The sequence below is a fragment of the Onychostruthus taczanowskii genome, unplaced genomic scaffold (assembly GCF_017590055.1).
Source record: "Onychostruthus taczanowskii isolate IOZ18803 unplaced genomic scaffold, ASM1759005v1 scaffold9, whole genome shotgun sequence".
In the NCBI taxonomy this organism is placed as follows: Eukaryota; Metazoa; Chordata; class Aves; order Passeriformes; family Passeridae; genus Onychostruthus; species Onychostruthus taczanowskii.
In genome coordinates this window covers 14,518,781-14,543,697 of record NW_024506993.1, presented here as the reverse complement: position 1 = coordinate 14,543,697, position 24,917 = coordinate 14,518,781, and the positions used below count along the sequence as shown (strand labels likewise).

Sequence of the window (24,917 nt, the reverse complement as noted above, 5' to 3'; positions counted from 1 at the left end):
GGGACATGGAATGGGATGGGATGGGACAGGAGACAGGATGAGATAGGATGGGAAGGCGCCCAGCCTTTGGGCTGCTCCTGGCCATCTCTCCCATGACCATGGGCCTTTGGCACAGGGGGACTGTCACCTGGAATGGCTGCACTGGCAGGGAGTGGGGGCAGTGAGTGGGACAGGTGGGAAAATGGACACAGCCCTCACTCCCCCTCAATATTTGGGCAAGTTAAAAATTACTGAGCACAGAAGGGGAGTAAGATCTGAAGGAGAAGGGTGACTCAGCTTGTCAAATGACTCTGGTGGCATCAGCCAGGCTTATTAGCATTTATATACAGAGGGAGCTTTCCTGCACTGAGGCTGCTTCCTGCAGAGCAGCATCTTCCCTCCTTCTCCTCCATGTCAAAAAGAAATTGATTCAGAGTTGGACTTTTTTTTTTTTTTTCCTGCATTAAACATCTTTAAAAAATATTTTACAGCTGGCTTTGCAAATCTTCCATCTCATCCTGGGCATGAGGGTAAAGCCAAGACATGGCAATGCCCTGACCTGGGTGAGGAGTGGGAGGATTTGGAGACTAGGATGCAGGCAGACTCCACTGCATTTCCAATTCTTCTCTTAGCTTCTGCTTTCCCTCCTCATGGCCAGGCAGGAATTCACTCCAGGCAAGAGAACATCTTCACAACCTTCAAAATCACCAGCCATTAAAATAAGGAAAGCTGGGCTGAGCAGGGATGCTGCCTCCTGCAGCCAGCTCAAGCTCTGGGCATTGCTGGAGTGGCTCAGTATAAAAATCTCTGCCAGGCATTGTGGTGGTGCCAAATCCCTGGATTGTGGATGTCCTGTGAGGTGCTGAGGGCTGCACTCAGCCAGGGCAGGCAGGTTGTGAGAGCTGCTGGCTCCCAGCTCACGATGTCCAAGCAATTTGTTTTGCAGCTCCAGAGCTCACAGCTGCTAAATGCCCAACCACGGGGAACCCAGGGGATCTCCAAAGAGCATGAGACTGTTTTAAAAATACTTTATTCTTTAGAAAATACAGCGTTCAGTACAGTGTGCTCTGCTCCTCCCAGCTTCAACCCCCTGACTCCGCCGAGGCAACATCTGGACGTTCACCGCCACAGCTGGAAAGCAGAGGGCAGGTTTCACTGACCCCTTTCCATCCTCTCAGGGAGGCAGGTGGCTCTCGAGCCCTCGCTGGTACCCAGCAGCAAGGTGCTCTCCCCCCAAGCCCCAGTGCAGCCCAAATCACAGTGCCAAGCTCGGACCATGGAGCTGATGATGGCCCTTGGTGGCTGGGGACATCCCCAGGGGAACACAGGGGCTGTCATGCTCCCCCACACAAGGATTTGGAGTAGCCCATGTGATTATTGAGACATGGGGCTGCCCCAGCCCAGAGACCCAGCTGAGAACCTGGGGATAAGGTAATGGTGGGGGCTGGGGAATGGAGATGGAGGACCAGGGCTCAGGAACCCCTCAGCTCCCATCCTAAACAGGGATAGGGCTGAGTCAGGGCTGTAAAAGCTCCTTCTGAGGGGGAAAACCTTACTGAGGCAGTTCAAAAAGGAGATGCAAACATCACCCAAAGGCAGAGTCACCTTTCTCCAGGTCCAGGCTGAGCTCAGGACTCAGTGGGGAACTTCCACCTCCTGCTGCCTGGCTCTCTGCATGGAGAAGCTCCCATCCCACAGGAAGCAAAGCCCACCCCACAGGGGGTCCTGCCCACACCCTGAGGGGTGCGGGATCGCTCCAGCCTGGGGCAGAGGGGCCGTGCACACCAAGAGTGGGACAGGGGAACGAAGTCTGGAGGCTGGGCGGGCAGGGACAGAAGCGTTTTCTCTTTTCAAACAGGAATCCCCAACACTACCCCCTTCCCTTTGCATAGAGCAGCTTTCAGGTGAGTGTGTCCTTCAGTCACCCAGGGGACACCGAGAGCAGTGGCTGTGACCCTGAGGGGGACAGGAGCAAGGCTGGGGACATGGCTCTGCTGCTCCCGTCCTCCCCTGCAGCCCCGGGGCTCGCACAAGGACACGAGGAAAAGAACCAGCGACAACCCTGAACCCTCCCCATCGCTCTGCCCCCAGGTGCAACAAGCCATCCAGATGTTTAAAAAAGGAATGAAACAGGAAAAAAAAAAGGTAAAAAAACCAAAAAAACCGGCTGAGATGGAGGGAAAGATCCCCAGGTCAGCGGAGAGGAAGGCGGGAAGCGCCGCAGGGATGGTGTCCGTTGGCCGCCGGCCCCGCGGGATCTAACTGTCCTCGCCGTTCTCGCCCGGGCCCTTGATCAGCCGCTTCTGTCCCCGCTTGCCCACGGGCCCCTTGGGCTTGGCGAAGGCCTGCTTGAAGGCGTGCTGCTTGGGGTGCACCTCCTCGTACAGGAACTCCGCCGTCAGCTCCGCCCCGTCGTCGATCTCGATCTGCGCGGGAAACGGGAAATGGATCTGACCCCCAGACGGCCACCTCTGGGACACCCCCAGCCCAGCAGAGGGGCTGCAGCACAGCCCCGTGGCAGTGGCCAGCTCCATCACCTCACTCTCACCTTCTTGGCTATCTCCAAGCAGAACTCCTGCTCCACAGTGTCCAGCAACCGGCTCTTGCAGCTGGAGTAGAGCATGCGCTCCTTGATGCTGCACTTGTACCCGGGCATGGAGTAGATAAAGACTGCAAAAACACAGCAGGGCTTGTGGCACTGCCCGGGCCCACGGCCAGGGAGCACTGGCTGCACCCCACCCTGCTCATGGCTCTTCCAGCCCAGAGTGCCAGACAACATCCAGCAGCAGAGGTGAGCCACCCCATCCACCACCCCTCCCAAATCTCTCCTGCAACGCTGGAGGAAACCAAACCATCACCAAGTGCTCTGGGGCAGCACCCAGAGACCTGCCCTGCACCAAAGGGTTTGCCAGCACCCACCACGGGAGAAAACTGACTCGAGGCTCCCTGATGCACCATCCCTACCCCCATCCCTGCTTGCTCCCCATGCAACCAATGGTCCAGGGAAATCAGGGATTGGCACAGGCTCAAACCGGCCTTTCCCAGTGCTGAGGCTCTCACCAACAGACTCCAGGTAATCTCCCTCGTGTGAGTGCTTGTACAGGAAGAAATGGTAGCGAGCAGAGTCCTGGGGGATCCTCTTGGGCAGGTCAGAGATCTCCGTGGGGCTCGTGTGCACCAGGTCGATGGTCTCCCGCTCCAGATCCAGCTTCTGATGGACAGAGGGGACAGGGAGCAGATGGGACTGAGAGGCAGCAGCAGGATGTGGGGAGTGGGGCACAGAGAAGCCATGTGAGGGACTTACCAGCTGGATGTAGTTGATTTTCTTCTGCTTGAGAGCCTGGATGGCTTGCTGGGCATCCAGCTGCAGGGGGAAGGCCAGGCCCTGCAGCGTCTGGTGCTTGCTCTCCACGCTGATCTCCGTCTTCACCTGGGGATGGAGACCACCTCGAGCGTCAGGGTACAGTGACAAAGGGTGGGGGAGGAGGAACAGGAAAACCAGCTGGTTCTGCAGCTAAAGGCTTCTCATCCAAGGAGGTGTCTGACACCTGTCCCACAGGGACCATGGCATTAAACCACCGAGAGTCAGCCAGGCTCAGGATGGTGGTGCTTGTCACCATGCCACCTCTCCAGGACATCACCTGGCCCCAGCCATGCACCCCACACCTCCTGCTTCACTCTCAGCAAACACCAGCTCAAAACCAACGCTTCCCAGTGAATCCCTGGCGGGAATGCTGTGACCAGCACTGGCACACGTCCTCTCCGATCACCTCCAACTGCAACCTGTGGGTGACAGGGGAAGCCTTGGAGTCACAGCCCTCAGCTGGGCACCCCACCCTCCTCAGTGGGTTTAACTGCAGCAGACAGACATTCCCTCCAATGCCAGAGCTGGGGACTGCAGATCCACTGCTCACAAAGATCCCAGCCGCTGTGCTCCCCACAACCCCTACAAGGCAGAGGCTGCAGCCATATCCCCAGCAAACCCCCTCGTCCAGGAGACCAAACCCCACTGCAAAGAGGGGAGAGAAAGAGATTGCAGAGACATGGAATGGCTGCAGGTGCCTCCACGCAGGCCCAGCAGGGTCCCTGCTGGGGCTGGGGAGAAGGGCGCACGCGGCGGGCACACCATACCTCCTCGGGGTCGGGGTACTCTACCAGCGATGGGCAGCAGCAACAGCCCCCCACCATCTGCCACAGAATACAGGGAGAGGGGTCACCCCATGGCAGAGGAGCCCCTCCCACCACAAGACCCCCTCCCAGGGAAACACTGCAGCAACACTATCCCAGCTACTCTGCAGCGAGCGTGGGTCCCTTTCCTTTGGGATGGGTTTTGGGGATTTTGGATAGAGTCCAACCTTTATGGGGTTTTTTCTTTCTTCATTTCCCTCCCCCTGATAGAGAAAAGGAAGAGAGAAGTCAAGGCATGCCAAGAAAAACACAAGAGCTTCAGCTGACATCTCCAAACTGCTGGGCAGCACCGAGGTGGGTCTCGTTACAGGCTGCCCTTTGTTACAGCCCTGGGGAGATGATGGGGCCAGATGCCCGGAGCAGAGCATGCAGGAAAACACTGCCAGGAGGAGGAGAAACCGGGCATCAAGCGAGCAGAGCAGCCTACCATCTCAGTGCCCGAGTCTTGGGAGCAGGAATCCTGCCAGCGTGGGGAGAGGAGACACACTGTCAGTGGCACCCGCCGCAGGAGGGGACGCGTGGGGCAGCAGAAGGGGAGGGGCACACGGATGTGCCAGGACAGGCAGCTGCACCACCTCTGCTGGAGCACAGGGAAGGCTGATCCCAGCGACGTGGGCAGGGAGAGCAGCAAAAAACCACACAGGAGATGGCTGTGCAGCCCCGAGCCTGGGCGTGCAGGGTCTCCAGCAACGTCCCTGTGCAGAGCCCGTCCCCGCCCCACCTCCTCCTGCCTCCCCAGTCAGGGTGGCCCCAGCCCAGGGTCTGGAGGAGTTCCTGCACTTGCAGCAATAGCTTTTGGGCTATCCTCCACTAAGGAGCATGTATGGAAGGTTTGTGAGGAAAAAAATGCCAGGCTTCTATCCATGCCAAGCATCCTGGAGGATGAGCAGGGTATTGATGTGCAGCTCTTGGGAAAGGGAAATAATTGCTCAGGTCCAAGGGCACCAAGCCCAGCTGACCTCCAGCTCTGCTGTTCTGCCATCCCCCAGGGTGCCCTGGCACCAGCAAGGGCCTGAGGGCAAGCTCCCAGGGATCCAGGACACGCACAAGTTCACAGGCTCCCACCTGTGGAGAGGTGCAGCACAAGAACTTTACCACTGCCAGCACCTCCAGAACCCCAGCCATCTCTCCCAAAAATGCAAAAAGACCAGGAGAGTTACAGTGGGATCACAGAGACCTCAGCTCTGACACAAAGCACACTGAAGTCAAAAAACACCAGGAGATGGAAATTTGTCCCAGCAACATCAACTCCCCCACATACCTCTGCATTTTCTACTCCTTCCCTTTTCAGAAACATTAAAAACTGGCTGCCTGAGCACTCCCCAGGGCATAGCCTGGGAGCAGTGCATGGGACACCTGAGCATGTGCCACATCCCAGCCTCCCAATCTTGCCAGCAGCAGGCTTTCCTGGGAGGTTATTTTATCTCCTTTTGTTTAAGTCAGATTTCTGCTCCTCCTTCCTCCCTCCTGGCATGGTGCTGACCCTGCCTGAGGAGCATTTCTGTGTCTTATGGCAAAGTCCTCACGGGAGGGTTCTGGGGAGGCACCACCAGCACTGCAGGGCAGCTGTGAAGGACACCCCCTTACTCACTGCAATGGCACCCCACCTTTGTTTCTTCTCAATTCTCCTCCCCCACCTCCAAGGCTGCCTTCCTCTGCCCCACGGGCCTGCCAATGGGATATGCCCAGCTCCCCCTCCACCCATGTTTCTGAACCTGCAACACTTCTACAAAGACTCCCCGCTCGTGGGTGTTGAGCTCAATGCCAAATTCAAAGCTGTTTCTTAGCCCACGGTCTGCTGACAACTATCAGCTCAGCAAAGCTGGCATTTTCCAGCTCTTAAAAATATACACATATATATAGCAGGTGGCAAATTTCCATGAGCTCCCACCCAGCTGTCAAAAAGGGGGTTAATTCACAACAACACTTCTGCTCATCCAACCCTCAAACCCCAGCCTAAAACCTGCTTTGCCAAAGGCTGGGCAGCTCCCTGGGGGATGTGCAAACCTGAGTCCTTCCTTGCTCAGTGCCAAAGGCTGCTCTGCTGGCCCTGCAGCCCTCACCTGTCCCTTTAGCTATCCTGCCCTTCCCTTCCCACCCCTCTCCACACTCAGCTGGTGGCTGGGGAGGACCCCAGGCAGCGTCTGCCTGAGCAGAAACACCCCAGGGGTGGGGTGAAGACTGCAGGTCTGACCAGTGCCTTGGAAGGCTGAGTGAGAGGGGAGGGGAGTGGGGCCCAGCAGCAGCTCCAGGAGAGGGGCACAGCAAAGCCCTGGTGGGCTGGTGGCTTTTAAAGAAACCCTGTCCCTTGTGTCACTTCTGAAATGCTAGTGCATTGGCTGAACACAAGGGAATGCATAGGGCCCTGGACCCTGCAGGGGCCTGGGCAGACACACACAGGTGCTGAGGTCAGGGCTTGCCCCAGGGCTGATTCCCAGGCCAGTGATGGCCCTCACCACTGGCTCCCCTGCACTGGATCTGCTCCTCCAAACTCAACAGTCACAGGCAAGCACTCTCCAGAGCCTGGGCACAAGCTGCAGGCACTGAACAAGGCTGGAAGCATCACTGTACCAAGCTGTGACACCAACACAGAGACCCCTTAGCACTTGGCTGCTTCCCACCTGTAAATCCACAGGCAAAAATGCATCCATTTTCATCTCCTTCTTCGTGTCAGTGACTCCTCCCTGTGGCCCAGGCTGACAGAGGGGACCACGTACCCTTAAAATAACCCCAACAAACCAGAGAGCAGCAGCACCTGCATCCAGAGCTGCATCTCCCAAAGGCAAGGTGGGAGGAAAGGAGAATGAGGCAGATCAACGAGCATCACAAGCACCACTTACCTGGGCCATACAGCCCTGTAAGACACACCCAGCAGCCCCCCAAAACTACTTAATCCTGCAGCACAGGCCAGACAAGGTGATGGAGATCACAGAATCAGCTGAGTCAAAAGGGACCCTCAAGGATCATCAAGTCCAGATGTCCCAAGGTGCCAAACAAAGCACACAGTCACCATCAGCACCTCTCTCTTCTCCAAACATGAGCTTCTCCTTGGATCCCCCAGAACAAATTCTGCCCAGGCCCTCCAGGCTGGGAGCTGGGATAACCCCCCTAAGACCCACCTGCTGGAGACAACCCCTTGGTGGCATCTGCCAAATGTCCCTCAGCTTTGCCACCTGCAGAGCTGCTTTGGCAGGTGGAAATCACCCCCAGACCTGCTTCGACAGGCAGAAACTTCCTGCCTCATCTGTGCTATCAATTAATGCCACGAGGCTGATTGGCTTCACATCTCCCACTCCTGTCCTGATCCACCCATGACAGCCACAGCCCCAGCACAGGCAGAGGAGAGGGATGCTCCTCTAGAGAGAAAAGCTTTCTAAGCTTCCTAAGGGAAATCCCCCCATCCCAAAACAAAATGTTGCTTCCAAGTGGTCTCCCCACAGAGTGAGCACACCCCCTTTTCTGCCCCAGTGTGTCACAGCTGTGAAAGGCCAGCAGGGAACAATGGTGACACAGCCCTGTGTGCCCCCAGCCCTACCCTGTACCACTTCCATCCTTTCCAGCACAAAAGCCCCCAAATACAGATCTGTATTTCTTGGGACAGCATCCCTCATATTTATAGAGATAAAGGAAGTGTATGGGAGAGGATGCTGCTGCAGCCCAAAGATAAGCCTGAATTCTTCCTGCCTTCCCTATCCTCAAACTCAGCTCTGCTTTTGTGCCAATACCCACAGGTCAGAGACCTGCTTTCAGCCCCAAACCATTTCTGACTGGCAGCAAAACACAGTCCTGAGCTCATGTCCAAGCAAAGGGAAAAAAAGAGTAGTGTAAATTCCTCTTTGTGCTACCAATTTGACTGTGAGGGTGCTCCTCCACCCCAAGAAGGGCAGGAATGGTTTAAACAGCAGAGAGCGAAGTAAAAATGAGCCATCCCTTTTAGCTGAATGCTCACTCCCTGCATGCTCCAGCCCTTTGTGCCCAGAGGGCCTCAGGGCTCCTCTCCCAGGGCTGTCGGACACCCAGCCCTGCTGGACACACATCTCTGCTGGACATCAGCCCTGCTGGACACCCATCCCTGCTCACACCCATCCCTGCTGCACACCCATCCCTGCTGCACACCCATCCCTGCTGCACACCCATCCCTGCTGCACACCCATCCCTGCTGCACACCCATCCCTGCTGCACACCCATCCCTGCTGCACACCCATCCCTGCTGCACACCCATCCCTGCTGCACACCCATCCCTGCTGCACACCCATCCCTGCTGCACACCCATCCCTGCTGCACACCCATCCCTGCTGCACACCCATCCCTGCTGCACACCCATCCTACTGCACACCATCCCTGCTGCTCACACCATCCCTGCTCACACCCATTCCTGCTGCACACCATCCCTGCTCACACCATCCCTGCTCACATCCATCCTTGCTCACACCCATCCCTGCTGCACATCCATCCCTGCTCACACCCATTCCTGCTGCACACCCATCCCTGCTGCATACCATCCCTGCTCACACCCATCCCTGCTCACACCCATCCCTGCTGCAGACCCATTCCTGCTGCTCACACCCATTCCTGCTGCATACCATCCCTGCTCACACCCATCCCTGCTCACACCATCCCTGCTCACACCCATCCCTGCTCACACCATCCCTGCTCACACCCATCCCTGCTCACACCCACCTCGTTGATGCGGATCTGCTGGAGCTCCTGCTCGGCTGCGGTCAGCGGGGCAGGGGCAGAGCAGGAGGACACGTGCTTCTGGTAACCACTCAGGGACACGTCCTCCTGCAGACAGAGCACAGGGCAGTGTCACGGGGGTCACTGCAGCAGGGCTGGGTGTGCCCCCAGCCTTGAGCTGAGTCTGAGCCACCCAGAGAGTCTCGGGCTCCCTCCTGACCAGGAAGACCAGCCTGAAGGCTCTCGGATTCCTCCATGCAAATCCCACACTCGATTTGTCTGTTCTGACCCCCCGCCCCTCCCCGGTCACCCATGGCTGTGGCAGTGGGCTCCTCCGGCTGTTTCATGAAGCTCATGAGCATGGAAGTGAGAGGGAAAGGCAGAGCCCATAGCCCAGGGGCAGCAGAGGGACCTTGGAGAAGAGCAGGAATGCTCCCTGGCTTCCACAAGTACCAGCGGCCCCAGCAGGACTGATGTCCCTGGCTGTGCAGCTCCCTCTGCCCATGGAAGAGGAGGGAACCCTCCATGCAAGGCAGGGGCTAACCCCGGTGTGGAGGCAGCTCTGGCTGCTGGAGTGACACTGCCACCACCTGGCACTTCTGCCATTCAGCGTGAAGCTCCACATCTTGCAGCCTCCCTCCCACCTCTCCCACACTCTCAGTCACAGACCCCAGCCGTGCAGGCAGGAGAAAGCAGCACTGGCCACACAGGCAGCAGAGTGCAGGATCAACCCCCTGCTGCTCCCTCACCAAACAGCAGCATCCCTCCTCCACCTCAGCACACCGAGCTCTGGGCAGGCTCTGAACCCAGGGTCAGAGCCCAGGGCTGCCCAGGACCCACCACGGTACCTTCACTGTGCCAAACATCTCGTCCTTTATGTGCCCCCCGCCAAACTCCTTCTTCACGGTGGCCCTGGTGGCAGCGTACAGCATCTTCAGCCGGACCTGCCAGGACAGGGGCCAGTGCTGTCACACAGGGGACCAGAGCGGGGCCCAGGGCTCACAGCCACCACCCCCCAGCTCCACACACCTCAGCCTCTCCTGGCAGCACCCACCGAGTTTCTGGCTCGGTCTGATTTTTAATGGCAGCATCCCTAGGTAGGGATCAGCTGGGAAAACCCACCAGCACTATTTCTGGGGCTGCAGCCTTGCCAAGAGCTGCCCACAATCCAACAGTTTATTCCATGCTTTGCTTTCCAGTCCCTGAGCTCCAGAGCACCATTTCCCACCAGCACTTGGGTTAGAGGAGGCACAAATACCACAGATCCACTTAAAAGTGACTTTTGCCTTTGGCACTTCTATTACATCATTCTGCAAAATGCAGGGAAGAGCTTTGGCAAGTGCTGCTGGGCACACTGTGCTTCTGCAGAAAGAGCCTCTGTTGTTTGTTGAAAGATATACATATTTTAAAAATATATTATTACATATACACATGTATGTGTACATGTACACATGCACAAATATGCACATGCATACGAAATTACATAGATATCACTTGTATACATATTTTTATATACATGACCAGTGCATGTATTAATGTGGCAGTAAATCTATCTAGCTTATAGATTACAACAAATATATAACAAATAAATATATAGGAATATATATATACACACATATACATATATACACACACACAAATATGTATCTAGAAGACAAGCACATGTTAACACATCAGTAAATTTCAGCCAATGTGCTCAAGAGGATGGCATTTTCCAAGCTGTACCACTGATATCCTCTAAACCTGCTTCCCATCCAACCAGCCCTTTTGTGCCACTCTCCACCAGCTGATTTTGGAGCAAGGCCTGGAGAAGGGCTGGCAGCCACTCTGCATCAGCCTCAAGCAGAGTAGGGCCAGCCTGGAGGCAAATCAGTATCAGTGCCAGCTCTTCCCAGCAATGGCCAGAGCCATGGTGGGATGTCTCCATCCTGGCCTCATGGTCCACACCACTTCCCCCTCTACATCCCAGCTCCGCCACCTCCTCACTAGCACTGAAACAGGACAGAGGCAGTCCCAGTGTCTCAAAAAATTCCCCATCCCCACAGCAGTCTCCATTTCTCAACCAGCGAGGGTGTGAACGCTCCTCCTCAGCCCCAGGGCAAAGTCCCCCTGGCCAGCACCTCCTCCCCAGCACGTCCCTGTGCCCAGGCTGGCTGCCAGGGCCTGGAGCTCACCGGGGAGCTGTCTGGGGACCAGGAGATGAAGAGCCACTCGTAGCCCTGGGCGTTCTGGCTGTCCAGGCGGTACAGGACGTAGCAGGGCTGCTGCTCGTCCAGCAAGGGCAGCACCAGGCTGTCGTAGTCGGCGTCCCAGCGCCGGGACAGCTCTTTGTGGGCTCCCAGCACGAGCTGCTCTGCAAGGAGAAGACAGGAAAGGTGCTGTTAGACCAAAGCAAGGCTCATCTCGCAGGAGCAGGTGGCAGCTCACTAAAGGTTCATGGCAGCTCCACCACCAGCAGTGATGCTGTACTGCAGAGGAACAAATTGTGACTTCAAGCCATGTGCAGGAGTGTACATTCCCACCAGGAGAGACCATAGGGCTGTGGCTGCTGTGGAGGGCTGGTTTTCTGCCAGCCTCCTCTCAACTATCTCTTCCCCTCCTGTGTTTCCCACCAGCAGTCTCCTCTCTGGGGACCACCAGTGGCTTCCTTCCTTTCTGCTCCCTCCAGCTCTGCAGTCCCCACCCATCCCTCCTCACTCACAGGGGAACACAGGACCTCCCCCATCCCACCTGGACAAGCCTAGGGTCACTAGAGCACCTCAGCAGGGACACAGAGAGCACCAACATTTTGGGTGCTGGAAGAGTAATGGTCTCAGCAAAATCCAGGGTGATGAGCCAAAGCTGCTCTCACTGGATTCCCTGTAACCTCACAAGGGTCAAAATCAGAGCTGATACCCAAAGCCCATGTCTGTGGGCAGCAGGGATGTCCCAGAGCCCCCAGCCTGGAGGGAGACCATGCTGCCAGGAGAGCCCCAGCCTCTGGAAGAATCCTGTGCATTTCACACACACCTCAAGGCATTATTTTCAGCTGCTACACAAGTGGCAGTGGGACTGGGAGCCCTGTGAGCTGGGCACAGCTCAGCTGGGATTCAAACACTGGAGCAGGCATCCTACAGACATGAGTCCACACCCTGGCAAGGGTCAAGTCAAGCTTTGGGATGGCTGGGTGGAAAAGTGGGGGTGCTGAGGATACCAGCATAAATTGCTGGAAAGCAGCCTGTATTTTTACTCCATTTGTAGATGCAGAAAGGTCTGGGGGGAGATTACAGGACTCAGAACAAGATGTAGGAAATTCTGGATGTGCCAAAGCAAAATGTTTTGGGGCCTTGGGCAATTAGCACTTGAGGGCATGCTTGGCCAGGCACATGCCCTGCCAGGACCTCTGCCACTTGTGCCCCTTGGTTGGGGCACAACCCTTTCCTCCCAACACACTCAGCTCAGCAGCTCCAGATCCCACGGCAGGAAAGCTTTAAAGGAAAATAGTTGAGGAATGAAGGGTTTGGGAGGAATTACTCACCCCTTCTTCCCAGCCAGGCAGGACATCCCCCATGCCAGCAGCACAGCCCTCCCCTGGCCAGCACTGCCCTGGCATCTGCCACCACTGCCCAGCCCAGTTACTCGTGCACGGGTGGCACAAGTTGCTGGTTCAGTAACAAGGACAGCAGAGAACAAGGTGCTCAAAATACTTTACCTTTTGCAAAACTACCTGTTTGGAGAAAGGGAAGCACAAAAACCTCAGTGTACTCCTAAAATAAACACAAAACTCTGCGAATGGATTTGTGCATCACAAAGAAGAAACTGCAGCGATTTCTCAGGGCCAAACCCACTGGCAGCTGGAGGTAAAACAAACCAAGACCTCGCACAAAGCAACCAGCGCTGACTCACCCCGGGCTATTCCCGGGCTGTGACTCAGCCGGACCCCAGCCTGCTGCTGTGAGCTGGCAGCCTTCAGCTTTCCCCCCAGCTCTTTGCAGTTCTGCTCAATCCATTCAGGGGAAAATCTTCTTCCCTGGGAAGTGTCAGAAAGGGGAAACTCAGAGCAGACGCCCTTCAGCAGAGTTATACAGCACTGGCTGTCCCAGGCTCTGTCTGTCCCAGGGGTGCTGCTGGAAAAGCAGAGGTGGGAGAGTTTCTGGCCCCCGAGGTGCCCCCAGCACTCCCCTTCCATTGTCTGGAATGCCTCTGCAAGGCAGCCCTGCCCGCAGCTCTGGTGGGTGCCAATCTGCAAAACTCAGTGCACACCATCACCTGTGAGTAAAGAAGTGCATCCCACACAAAGTGCACAAAGCCAATCTTGTCCCAGACCCTGCTGGCAGTGAGGAGCAGAGCATCATCTAAAACCACGCTGGAGCACAAGCTGCTCTCACGCCAGGAAACTGCTGCTGAGTCTTGGTGCACATCCTGCTCCCCTACTCCCTCCTCCATCCAATCTCAGCCCTTCCCAGTAGCTCTCCGAAGGAAAAATGATCTCTCAAATTGCTCCCAAAGGATCACTCAGCCACAACGGTGGTCTAGGAGCTGCCTGGACACAGAGCATCTGCCATAAGGCTCCTTGCACCATCTCCCTCTCCTTCTACTCACTGTTGCCTCCTCCAAAACGCCCCAAGACAAATTCTTCACAGGGCAAAAGGTGCTGCAAGCCATCCAGCAGAGAGGGAGGCTCCTTCTCCACATCCCCTGTCCAGGCAGGGCAGCTGGCATGTCCTCCCCAGGCAGTTCTGTACACCTCCCTTGCAGGGTGAGCATTTATCTGTCTGGCTGTGACATCTGCCTGGCCACTCTTAGTGCCCAAGGGTTCTTCTCTGCTGGGTACCAGCAGGCTGATGTCCCCTGTGTGACAGCAGAGTGGTGGCCCTGGGGCTGACAATAAAAAAATCCCTTTCAGCCACAGCAGAGCTGGTGGGAAATGTTTTCCACTGGTGATAAAGTCTCCCTTGCTAGCATCAGCAGCCACAACCCAAAACCAGTAGAACAAGCCCTAAGCATCCCAAGTCCAGGCTTAGGGACAGGCATGACTTATCCTAACACAAAAGTGGGAGTCAGTCCCACTTTTGAGAAGAAAAAGAAGCTGAGAGCACAAAATTGTTGTCAAAAGACACTCCAAAGAAACAATGTGGATGTTTCATCCCCAGCAATGGGGACTTTGCCAAGGACAAAGCCAGCACTGCTGAGCCCTGCTGCAGCTCCACGGATATGTCCCATGCATTTCCAGTCACGCTGCTCTTCTGAACAGGACGTTGTGGCCTCTCCAAAGGTCAGGTGGGCTCCTTATGACCATAGGCTCCTTACAACCACATCCACTGGGTGTTTGCACCGGGGGCCCACCCAGGGAGGTGGTGACAGCAGCTTGGCAGGGCAGAAAGTCCCTGCTGCTGCCGTGAGAAACAAGTCATTCATATGCAATTGTATGAGGCTGAGGTGATGGAAAACCTACACCAGGGCAGCTCCCCGCCCCGGGACATGCAATCAGTGCTCAGCTCTGCTCACTTGCTCCACAGATGCAGAGGCCACCCAAAGGACCCACTGCATGGGACAAACACGGGCAAAGCTGGTGCCAGCCTGTATCCTGGGCTGGGGGCAGCCCATGGGATGGGATGGGATGGGATGGGATGGGATGGGATGGGATGGGTCGGGTCTCAGAGTGTGGCATTCCTCCGAGGATGCCACTGTGGGCCTGTGCTGGGCCTTGGGCCACAGAGCACCCTCCTGCCCCAAACATCTCCCTGCCAGCTGAGGGATGACACATCCCAGGAAGAAGATGCTCGGGCACCACCCCCAACAAAGGTCCCAGGGTCCCTGCAGCAGCCTGCCACAGGGATCCCATAATAAAATGTGACACAGCAGCAGCAAAAGCCCCCACAGAGCATCGATCCCAGGCTGGAATTGCTCTGCTGGCAAAGTCACTGCTCCCCACTGGAGCTGGCCTGGTGCTCACCAGCACAGCCAAAGTATGGGCTTGTATTTCAGATCTGGGTTGCCACATGCTCAGAAGCCCCAGCAACATTTTCCTTGAGGTTTCCAAAACCACAAGCTGGCACCGCAGTGGTGAAGAAGAAAGGAGGAGAGGAAACAGAGAACAGACAGAGTGTAAATCAAAGCACTTCAAAATGGGACTTACCGTCCTCAATGATGACCTTGATGAGCCGAACCGAACCATTTCGGGCTTTGGCAAAAAAGTCCCTTAATTCTGTGGTGGCTGAAAGAACCAAAAACATGGTGATCAGATTTAGCAATCAAAGCAGCTGCTGGGCTGCTCAGTGACTGACCAGAAAGAGACCAACTTGGCAGGATAGAAATTTAAAACTTTAAAAAAAAATTTAATTAAATCTCTGGTGCCAAAAAAACTATAATAAACAAATAACAATAACACAAAACCCAAAAAGCTGGGAGAGAAGTGCCGTGTCTCCCTGTGGCGTCAGAGTTAAATAGCAGCTGGGAGCACATGTGATCCAGAGAACCTGATACTTGGCCTGGGTGAACATAATCACCCAAATTTAGACGATGGCTTGGCCAGTGCAGGCAGGGAAAGCTCAAGTGACAAGCTGATTCGCTTTACAGAGCAGCAGGGCTGGCAGAGTCGGGGTGGCTGGAGGATGTCCTGCAGGCTGGGGTGCCCTGGGCTTGTGACACACGGCAGGATGCTGCTCCCGAGCGGTGGAACCAGCACAGCTCCAACTGGAGATGCCGGTTTGAAGCTGAGCCCCTGGGGAAGGGAAAGGCAACAGCCCCGAGCTTTGCTCTGAAGATGGCAGGGCTTGGATTGCAGAAGGCTTTTGGGAAGCGTTTTGGGGAGCATTCTTCCTCACCCCACGCCCTGAGCACCAGGCAATGGCAACCAATCCTCAGCATCCCACCAGGAGGCAGCTGGAGGCACTGGATAGTGGAGGAGCAGCCCACAGCCAGCACTGGAGGCTTCATCTGCCCACCCTGGGAGCACCACTGGCACAGAGCTCCCTGTGCCACCCAGGACACACTCCGTGTGAAGGCAACGCCCAGGAGATGTGGCTCCCAGGGGCCAACCCCCAACAAGGATCATCTCCTGGCCCAGCTCCCCTAAAGCCACTCAAGCCTTTCCTGGACATCACGCAGCAAAGGGGGCTCTGTGACTCCAAAAGCTGCTGTGCTTGTTAGAAATACTCAATAAACTGGTGTTGCAAAGATCAGAGACCTGGTCAGATGCCCCTTAGCCCACACCAGGACCTGTGCCTGGAATGCCCACCAGCAGCCCCTCCATTCCCAGTGCTTTGCTGTGCCAGCAGCAGGGAGGAACCTGGAGCCCCAGAGCACCCACAGCTAAGGCACATGGCAGAGGAAGCCATCCCTACAAGGGCCATATCCATCCCCTGCAGTCCTTCCCGTTCTGGGTACCACCCCTGGCACAGCCCTGAGGAGCCTCGATGTCACCAGCACTGCACAAGGGACCCGAGCAGCCACCGACTGCCACCGAGGGTGCCCTCAGTGCCCTGGAGGCACAGCCTGGGCTGGGGCACTGCCAAAGCTCCCCCAGCCCCGAGGCAGGAGGAATCCCTGGGGAGCTCCCAGGGAACTGCAGCCTGTCCCCCGCAGGTGACATGTGTGCTCCCCCAGCTTGCAGCCTGCCCTGGTCACAGGGCTGCTGGCTTCTCCTCGCAGGAGAGCACAGGCACACACCAGGAGCAGCTCCCAGGCAGCCTCCCTGCAGGCAGCAGCTCCCATACAGACCCAGAGATGCCATCCTGACAGGAGCCTGCAGGAAGGGGCACACAGACACCCCAGCAAAGGCACGCCACGCCTTAATGGCACTTCAGGGGACAAACAGAAGGTTTGCTGGTGTAATCCCACCACAAGCACGCTCCCTCCTAAGCATCAGGCCATGTAGCTCTCCCAGCTCCCAGAGCAGACCTTCACCCTCTCCCAGTGCCAGTTGGGAGCTCAGCCCACTCCTGCTGTGCCCAACCAAGGATATTCTGATATTTTTAGCCCCTTTCCCTGTTGAGAGTGGCTGTTTCCTTCTGGCAGCATCTGTGGTTATTGCACACACACGAGGCGGAAGAGGAAGAGAAAAAGACATTTATACACCCAGGAAACCTCATGCAGGAGACAAAACTCATCAAAAGCATTAAGTTTCACCAACTCCTATTACACTGCAAAACTATGAGAGAATAGCATTGCTCTTGGAAGTTCCTATAACATCAACTTCAGGGAAGAAACAGGAACGCTCTGCAGCACTAACCGGCTTGCAAATCCCTCCAGTGCGACCCCATCCTTCCCAGAACCCAAAGGCAGGTGGGAGGTCTGGAAAATCCGGAGTCTGGGCAAATGCAACCCTCTAGCCCACTTGGAAATGCCTGGAAATGCCCTGAAGATTGACAGCCAAGATGACTGGCAGTTGAGTGGCTGACAAGTGACAGCCAAGCACTGGGGTCTGTGTAGGTACTGAGGGGTTGAAGGGGGTGAGGAAAAGCCTGGATGCTGCCAGAGAAGCTGAGAGCACCACAGGAAATACCACAAGGTCTTCCAGGGAGGGAGACTATTTCCAGAGGAGACAGCAGCAAAACTTTCAAAAAAACCTCAGAGGGAGCTTGAAAGATTTAATTCTGCAGATTTTTTTTTTTTTTAAGCAATTTTCATTTACATAAAAACACCAGAGTGTCTCCAACGTCCCCTTCTGCCTCTCACAACGCAGAGCCAAGAGCCAGTGAGGAGGGAGAGGAATAAAGCAGGGAAGGTTTGAGCACGAGCTCAGCACTGCTTCATTACAGCATGATTACGACTTAATTGGCACAGCAGACTTGACGAGATGGCTTGCGTGCCTGAAATATTAATAGAGGAGTCCACAATTGGCTCTGGAGGAAGAGCTGGAGGAGACCTTACTCTGGAGATGGTGCCTCATGGCATCCCCTGCCAGGAAGCCTCCAGGATACAACTCAAGAGCTGAAAAACCCGTGTGTGAGGAAACCATAAAAACCAAGGGAGAGGGAGGAGCAGCAGGGCAGAGGACTGAAAGGGACCCACAGATCCAAATCAAACCCTCTAGACATGGGTTACTGGAAAATCCTGGAACAAATAATCCAGAAACAAATCCAAACTGGGCTACAGCCAGTGTGGATCTGCTGAGGCCAAGAGCATGAGATCCCTCATGCTTCCTCCAGCAGAGCCAGAGACCTGTGGGCTTCAGGGGTCTCAGCCCAGCTTGTAAGTGTCTCCAAGTGCCAGATGCCAGCTTGGGAACATGGGGGTGGTGAACCTCCATGGCACAGACACAAAACTGCATGGGTAACTCACTCAGGGAGGTATCAGAGGTGGGATGGAGCAAGGTGTCCTGGGCACCTGTGGTGGGTGCAGCTTTATCCACAGTTCCATGAACACTTCTGGCAGCTGCAACAGTGCTTCCTGCAGCTGTAAGGTGGGAAGCTAGAGGAGATGCAAGTCTGCACTGGAGAAAAATTCACCGTTCTCTCAGGAGACTGGAGAAATGGGCTGGGAAAAAAAGAAATAGGATGAAACTCAATAGGAAGCAAAATACCGTAAGTGGAGGAAGGACCAGACAGGGCAGGGTCCAGCAGCTCCAGAGGAGAGAGGTGGGTGACAAGCCAAGTGCAGGTTAGTCACTTCACGCTGCTGCAGGCACAGCCACTGGTGAAGGCACGGACAGAGCATGACCACGTTGTCTGACAGGCTGCAGGCTCAGCACCAACAGCACACCCAGCATCGTGCAAGGAGCAAGGCACAGCACAGACAGCACCTGGGCCAGAGGGCACAGCGTGCGGGAGCTGCAGCTGGTCGGCCCAGGGAACAGAAGAAAAATTATGAACAGCTTGTACTGGTTTTCCAGCCAGGAACATCAAGACCCACCGTGGTGTTTGGGAAAACTCGTGATGAGGGCGCCCAAACCCTGGGAAGGACACCATGCCTCCATCCCTGCCCTGAAAAATGGATGCTGCTGCTCGGGATGTTGCTGCTTTGAGGCAGTGTGAGCTCAGTGGCATCTGAGGAACCTTCTGGCCTTCCTACAAGGCAGCCCTGCTGTCAACCCTCACGGCAGACCTGTGGGCACACACAGCCCAGTTCAAAATGGCCTTCAGCCACCGAGTAATGCAGCACCTCCTTCTCCCCCGTTTGTAGGCTGCAGATGAGCTGTCCCCTGTTCACAAACAGCCTGCATTTAGAAGTCTGATAACAGCATGTCCCATGTCCCCTTGCGTCACACAGCCTCCCAGCCCAGTGGCACCTGCCACCCATTTGGGATGGGTGCTGAGCAGAGCCAGCTGATGACACCGGGGCAGCCAGGCTGGGCAGCTCTCGGTGTGGCAGGGAGGTGACGGCTGGCCAGCAGTGGCCCTCAGGTGGCCCTGACCCTGCAGGCAAACTGCCAGGGGAGAACTGGAGCTGGTGGGAGGAGGGCAGTACTGACCAAAAGGTGCAGGGCAAAGCCTGAATTCCCCCAGCCCAGGCAGCAGCAGGGCAGCCAGACCCTCGCACCTCCTGACAGACACGTTGCTGGCAGCCAGAGGACTGCCCTGGGCTGGGATGTGCCCCTTTGGATCAGCCCCCAGGAGATTTCAGAGCCAGGCTGGAGGCATGGCTCTCGTTTGAACTGCTGAACGACGGTGCTGGCAGGCACCACCCTGCCAAACGCCGTCCCCAGAGCGAGCCTTTTCTGCTGTTACAGCCCCAGCGAGCTTCCCTGAGCAGGGCTGGGCTGCAGGGAGCCCGGGGGGGACAGAGGCAGTGATGACAGCCACAGCAATGGCCACTCTCCCGCCAGGATGCCAGGGTGCCAGCACAATCCCCGGGGAAGCACCGCGGGACGGGGATGGAGGGACAGCCACAGTGTCCCCTCCTCCAGCCTCTCGCCCACTTGTTGGGACAGCAACAGGTTTGTGCTGTTTGAGCCTTCCCCGCAGCCCCAGCCCCCAGATCAATAATACATGCTCCCTGAAACAGAGCCTCTCCCAGCACACCAAGTCACCTTGCCCTCCCGATGAAACCCGAGCCTCGGGCCATCAATCTTTCATTCCCTGGACATCGTCTTCAACTCGATGAGACTGCAAGCAGCTGCTTCCCTTTCACTGTCCGGGGCACAGCGTGCCTGGGATGCAACAGGGAAACTCAGCCAAAAATCCAGCCACAAACCCAGGCAAAACGTGTCCAAGTTCCAGGGATGCCTGGCCAGACAGAAGTCAATAATGAATAATACATGATTATACCTGCATTACCCACACTTTCCCTGCCCAGACAGCCCTGCCCAGCTCCTGATCTGGGCAGCCAGGAAAGGATACAACTGCAACAGGCACAAAATAGCTTTTGCTGCTGCTAAAATTCCTTCTTTTCAGTCTATCCCAGTGTAACTCCGTTACGCCAGTGCCTGCTCAACTCGCTGCTGCAGAGAGCTTTCCTGCCAGTGGTCACGGTTGGCCAGTTTAAGAAGTAAGAGGATTTTATTTCTCGCCATGGAAAAAATAAATATGTCCTTGCAGGGAATCTTTTCTGAGGAAAAAAAGCTACAGGTGTCAGAAGAAAATAGAAAGAAGGGAGTGCGGCAGGGGGGAAAGGGAGCAAGAGAGGAGACAAGCAAAGCTTTTCTCCCAGTTTTCTGTGGGGCTAGACTGTATTCCTGCAGGATTTCACAGACAGCTCCTGGTCCTTAGTGCAGACAAGCAAAGCTTTTCTCCCAGTTTTCTGTGGGGCTAGACTGTATTCCTGCAGGATTTCACACAGACAGCTCCTAGTCCTTAGTGTAAATCCTGCCCAGAGACTTGCAGCCACCTGCCTGACACCAGACATTTGCTTCTCAACACCTGATTTTCCACGTGTGCCCAGGACCTGTCTTGTCTGCACTTTACCACCTTGGACTGGAGTTACTTGTCCCTTCCCTTGCTCCAGGGTAGGCAGCACTCACCCTGCAGCAGCAGCATCAGCTGGATGCTGGGGCAGAGTGGTGGTGCAGCACACGTGGTCCTTCCTTGCCTGCAGCAGCTGCTGGCTGCTGCTCCTTTTCTCTGCCCAGTAAAGCCCCCAGAGGAGCACTGGATTGTGCATTGGAGGGGCAGGCACCCAGGGACAGACCCTGGCCATGATCTCACTGCATTTAGTCTCTCTCTGCACGCTTGCCAAAGGATTTCCTCTATCCCACCACTGCTTCACTCCAAGGGGTTTGACATCTCGTTTATCTGGTCTCGCTGCCGCTCTGGCCATCCTGACGTGCCCTCCACTTGGATATGGGCCATAGCCCAGGGGGCATCAACCTCCAAGGTGGCCCCAGAAAAGAGACTGGGTCTGGCTCCTCAAAAATATCCTTGCAGCAGCCCAGTGCCTCTATTCCCCACAGATAAAAGGGGCCATGAACCAGCCATCCCTTCTCCTTCGCTGATGGCACCTTGTGACATGTCTCTGCTTAGGGGGTGCCTCCAGCATTCCAAAGCTGCCCCCCAAATTTGTGCACCCAGGTGCCTCAGGAGCCAGTGCTGCCTCCCAGCACAGCCAGAGGAGAGGGGCTAAGATGTGCTGGATGGGCAGAGAAGGCCCTTCTTTCTTCTCACTAGAGACAGGAAGCTGCCTGCTTTCCATTATGACTTTTGCAGACCCAGCAGCTCCTGGGTCCCACCTTATGCTCTTTTTTTACCCATCTGACAAGATTCCTGCCCATGTGCACCATGGTTATGCTTCTCCTGAAGCAAATATCCACTCCTACCAGATGCATTCCCAAAGCAAGATCCTGGGGCAAAGTGGCAGCTCAGCTGTGGATGGGAACAAAGGTCCTCCCCTATCCCCAGATCTTACCACCACCCCCCAGAAAGAGCAGGTACCAAACTCTATTTTTGGGTTGAAGAAACAAAATGCATTCGATTTCTTTACTTTCTATATGAAAAAAATACCCGCTAAGAGACTTTTTCTCTCTACTCAGTGGTCTTGAAAGGGATCCCAGAAGCAAATGAAAGCAGTTCACCTCCCACCAGCATCAAAGCCCCGGTTCAGCATTGCATTCCCAAGGTTCTAAGCTCAGGCAGCAAACGCTGTTCCAACCTAATGCCACTCAGAGCAAAATAGGGACTGCAAAAACACTCAATGAATCCTCCCAGCTGTAGCTAAAAAGCAGGTTTCCAGCCCCAGGAAGCCCACAGCACCCTTTGAGAGCTTCCAACCGCCTCCCCAGCCTGGCAGTCTCCATGGCAGCCTGGTTTTCTTGCCAGTACCTTCAAGAGAGCTGCCTGAGATACCTAAAATAAATAATAATTAGCCTCTTGCCCCTGCATGAAAGGCTCAGGGCCTGATTGCACTCCCTGACCCCAGCTCTCAGTGCCAGAGCTTCCCCTCCACCTGTTTGTCCCCAAAAGCTGGGATGGCGTGGGGGTATCTCCCAGAGCTGCTCCGGGGGTTCCCCACCACCACGTCACCCTGCCTCACACAGATCCAGCACCGTGTCAAGCAAAATCCCCTGCCAGCTTGTCTGCACGCTCCCCTAAGCCAGCTGTGGAATCTGATCATAATTCCCCTGGGAGCAGATGTCTTCCTGAAAATACAGGAGAAATGGGAACGAAGAAACAGAAAATGCTGGGTGCACACCAGTCAGCAAGGCCCCAGAAACCAGGAAGAAGTGAATAATTCCTCCTCCTAGCAAACAAGAGACCTCAGTGGCTCAGCAGAGGGGACGAAAGTAGCAGTGGGATTGCTGTTCCTCATTCGATATGGAATCTGCTCTTTGCTGAGCAAACAGAATAATTCAATGACTGTGACGGGGTGGGGCAGACTGAAATATCCCAAACCCACCTCGGGGGGGCTTCCCTTAAAGGCTGGAGCTCCTCAGTTGTGCATCACAGGTGTTGGAGGGGCAGATTTGCATTCAGAGAGGAAACAGCAGCTTCCCAGAAGAGAGACGGCGCAACAGGGCACGGAGAGAGAACCCAGAGGTGCCAAAGATGTTGTGACAGAGACACCAACCAACACAAGCTGTTTTCCACAACCACAGGGAGGATTTTACACCACCCCCAACCCAGGAATCTGCTGCCAGAGCAGTCACAGGTCCATCAGGTTCCTGCACTGCTGCAGCTCCTTGGGGGAAGTCGAGTCCCTTCCCCTTTCCCGCTGACAGGGCACTGCACGTCCTACGGCAACGGTGCCCAGGGCGACTCCAGCACTGGGCACAGCTTGCCAAGCAGTGGGCAACCAAGGTCAGAGAAGGTCAGCGCTCTCAGAGAGAGCCAAGCTGGCACATCTCCCTCCCTGGCAGCTGCAGGGTGCCAGGAAGGCCAGCACCAGCAGCACAGGAGCAGCCGGGCATGGCCAGAGAGCAACAAGCAGCAGCCTCGGGGGGCACACAGTGCAACAGGCCCTGCTGCCCAAACCCCACAGACAGCTCTGCAGAGCGGGGCCAGCACACCCAGAGCTCAGGCAGGTGCAGGGCTCCATCCTGCTCATTTTTAACTTTTTAAATTATTGTTATATCTTTGCAAAACAAGGAAGATTTAATTAGAGCATGTATGAGCTTAAGCCAGAAGCAATGAACCTGAACCCAAACACCATCAACAACCACCAGCTCTCCTGAGCACAAGCAGGAGAAACATCTAAGCATCATCTCTGGCCACTTCTCAGCTACAGCCGCTCCAGAAGCAACTGGAGGGGAAGGATGTTCTTGACCATGCTGAAGGAACAAGGATGCCTTTGCCATGAAGGATCAGCAGACACAAATTCCCACCCTGGCACAAAGGTGGTGGCCAGAGGGAGCTGCGAGGCCAGTGTCCCAGCTCCCTGCCGGGACACGCTGCATCCACACCCGAGCGCACAGAGCAGGGCTCCAGGGGCAGCTGCTCTCACATCCCTGCTCCCATATTGATTCCGTTACATAAATTATGCAGCACCTCTACTCCTGATTAATATTGCTAATTGAGCTGGCAAGCCGAGGGGCAGGAGGGGAATACCGTGAGGACACACCGTCAGTCATGCACCAAGCACACTCAGAAATGCAGAAGCCGTCGTGTCGGGGTGCTGGCCGCGTCCTGTGGGGAGCGGGCGGAGAAACCGGGAAGCAGGAATTCACTCGGGCTCCCCGCAGCTCCGCTGGGCTGGGAGCAGCTGGGGCCGAGCATCCCCGTAGGCGAGGGAGCGGTGGCCGGCGCTACGGCCAGGCAGACGAGCGTGACACATCTGTCCCAGCGCGCCGCGGCGGGTGCTGAGCATCAGCCCAGACAAAGGATGCGGGAGAGCCCCGCACCGGCGGCACCCCGGGGCCGAACCCCCTCCCGCACCTCCTCCCGGCACCCAAACGCTCCGAGCCTGACTCAGTGTCCCCCTCCCCCGCTAATCGCAGGAAACCCGCCGGCTCTTTCGGGAAGCTTCATCTTATCGCCCCCATCGCTGTCGCGACACCGCCCGCAGTCCGCCGCGGCGGGGCCGGGGATGCGCGGGGCGCGGCCCCGGGGGTGCCGATGGCGGGGGGCGCAGCGGGGCAGCCCGGCGGGGCGGGGGCCGAGCAGCGGGGGCAGCCCCGGCACGGGGCGGGGGGACGCGAGCGCTCGGCGGGCGCCGCTCACCGTGGATGCCGGTCTGGTGAGTCATGGCTCCGCTCGGCTCCGCTCCGCCGCGTCCCGGGCAGGAAACGGCTGGGCAGGCAGCACCGCCCGTTCCGGAGCGCGGGGCCGCTCCGCTCCGCGCCGCCCCCGGGGCGGGCGGGCCGTGCGGGGCGCCGCGCCCGAGCGGCCGCTGCCCTGGGGCGCGGGATACGCCGAGTGAGTGGAGCCGGCAGCGGGAGGGCTCCGGGCGGGGCGAGGGGCGCTGCCGGGTGCTGATACCGGGGGATGGGGCAGGCTTAGGGCGTGGAGGGTGCGGGGGAGGCTTAGGGGACTCCTGGCGCGGTGCCCGGGGCGGTCGCTCCCCGCCTGCCCGTGCTGCGCCCCTCGGCCGCAGCCGCCCCTGCCCGGAGCGGCCGCCCGCAGGCACAGCTCGCCCTCTGCACCGTCTGCGGGCGAGGAGAGAGCGGCTTTCTGCCCCAGAGGAGGTTTGGCGTGGCCGTGAATCGTCCAGCCCCTGCCCGTTCCTGCCGGGCCGGCGGGGACACCCCTGGCCACCCCCTGCCAGCAGTGACAAGTGGCCGGCGC

At 56.6% G+C, this 24,917-nt stretch overlaps 1 protein-coding gene across 1 annotated transcript; it reads right to left on the bottom strand.

Annotated features, from left to right (window-relative positions):
* Positions 1 to 993: 993 nt before the first annotated feature.
* On the bottom strand, positions 994 to 24,407 carry TWF2 (twinfilin actin binding protein 2). Its single transcript, XM_041425608.1, has 9 exons — positions 24,354 to 24,407; positions 14,963 to 15,040; positions 11,019 to 11,197; positions 9,693 to 9,788; positions 8,848 to 8,952; positions 3,284 to 3,409; positions 3,040 to 3,190; positions 2,528 to 2,649; positions 994 to 2,405 (listed from the first exon to the last, which is right to left on the bottom strand). The coding sequence occupies exons 1-9, from the start codon at positions 24,376 to 24,378 to the stop codon at positions 2,238 to 2,240; spliced, it is 1,050 nt and encodes a 349-aa protein (XP_041281542.1). The 5' UTR covers positions 24,379 to 24,407; the 3' UTR covers positions 994 to 2,237.
* Positions 24,408 to 24,917: the final 510 nt, after the last annotated feature.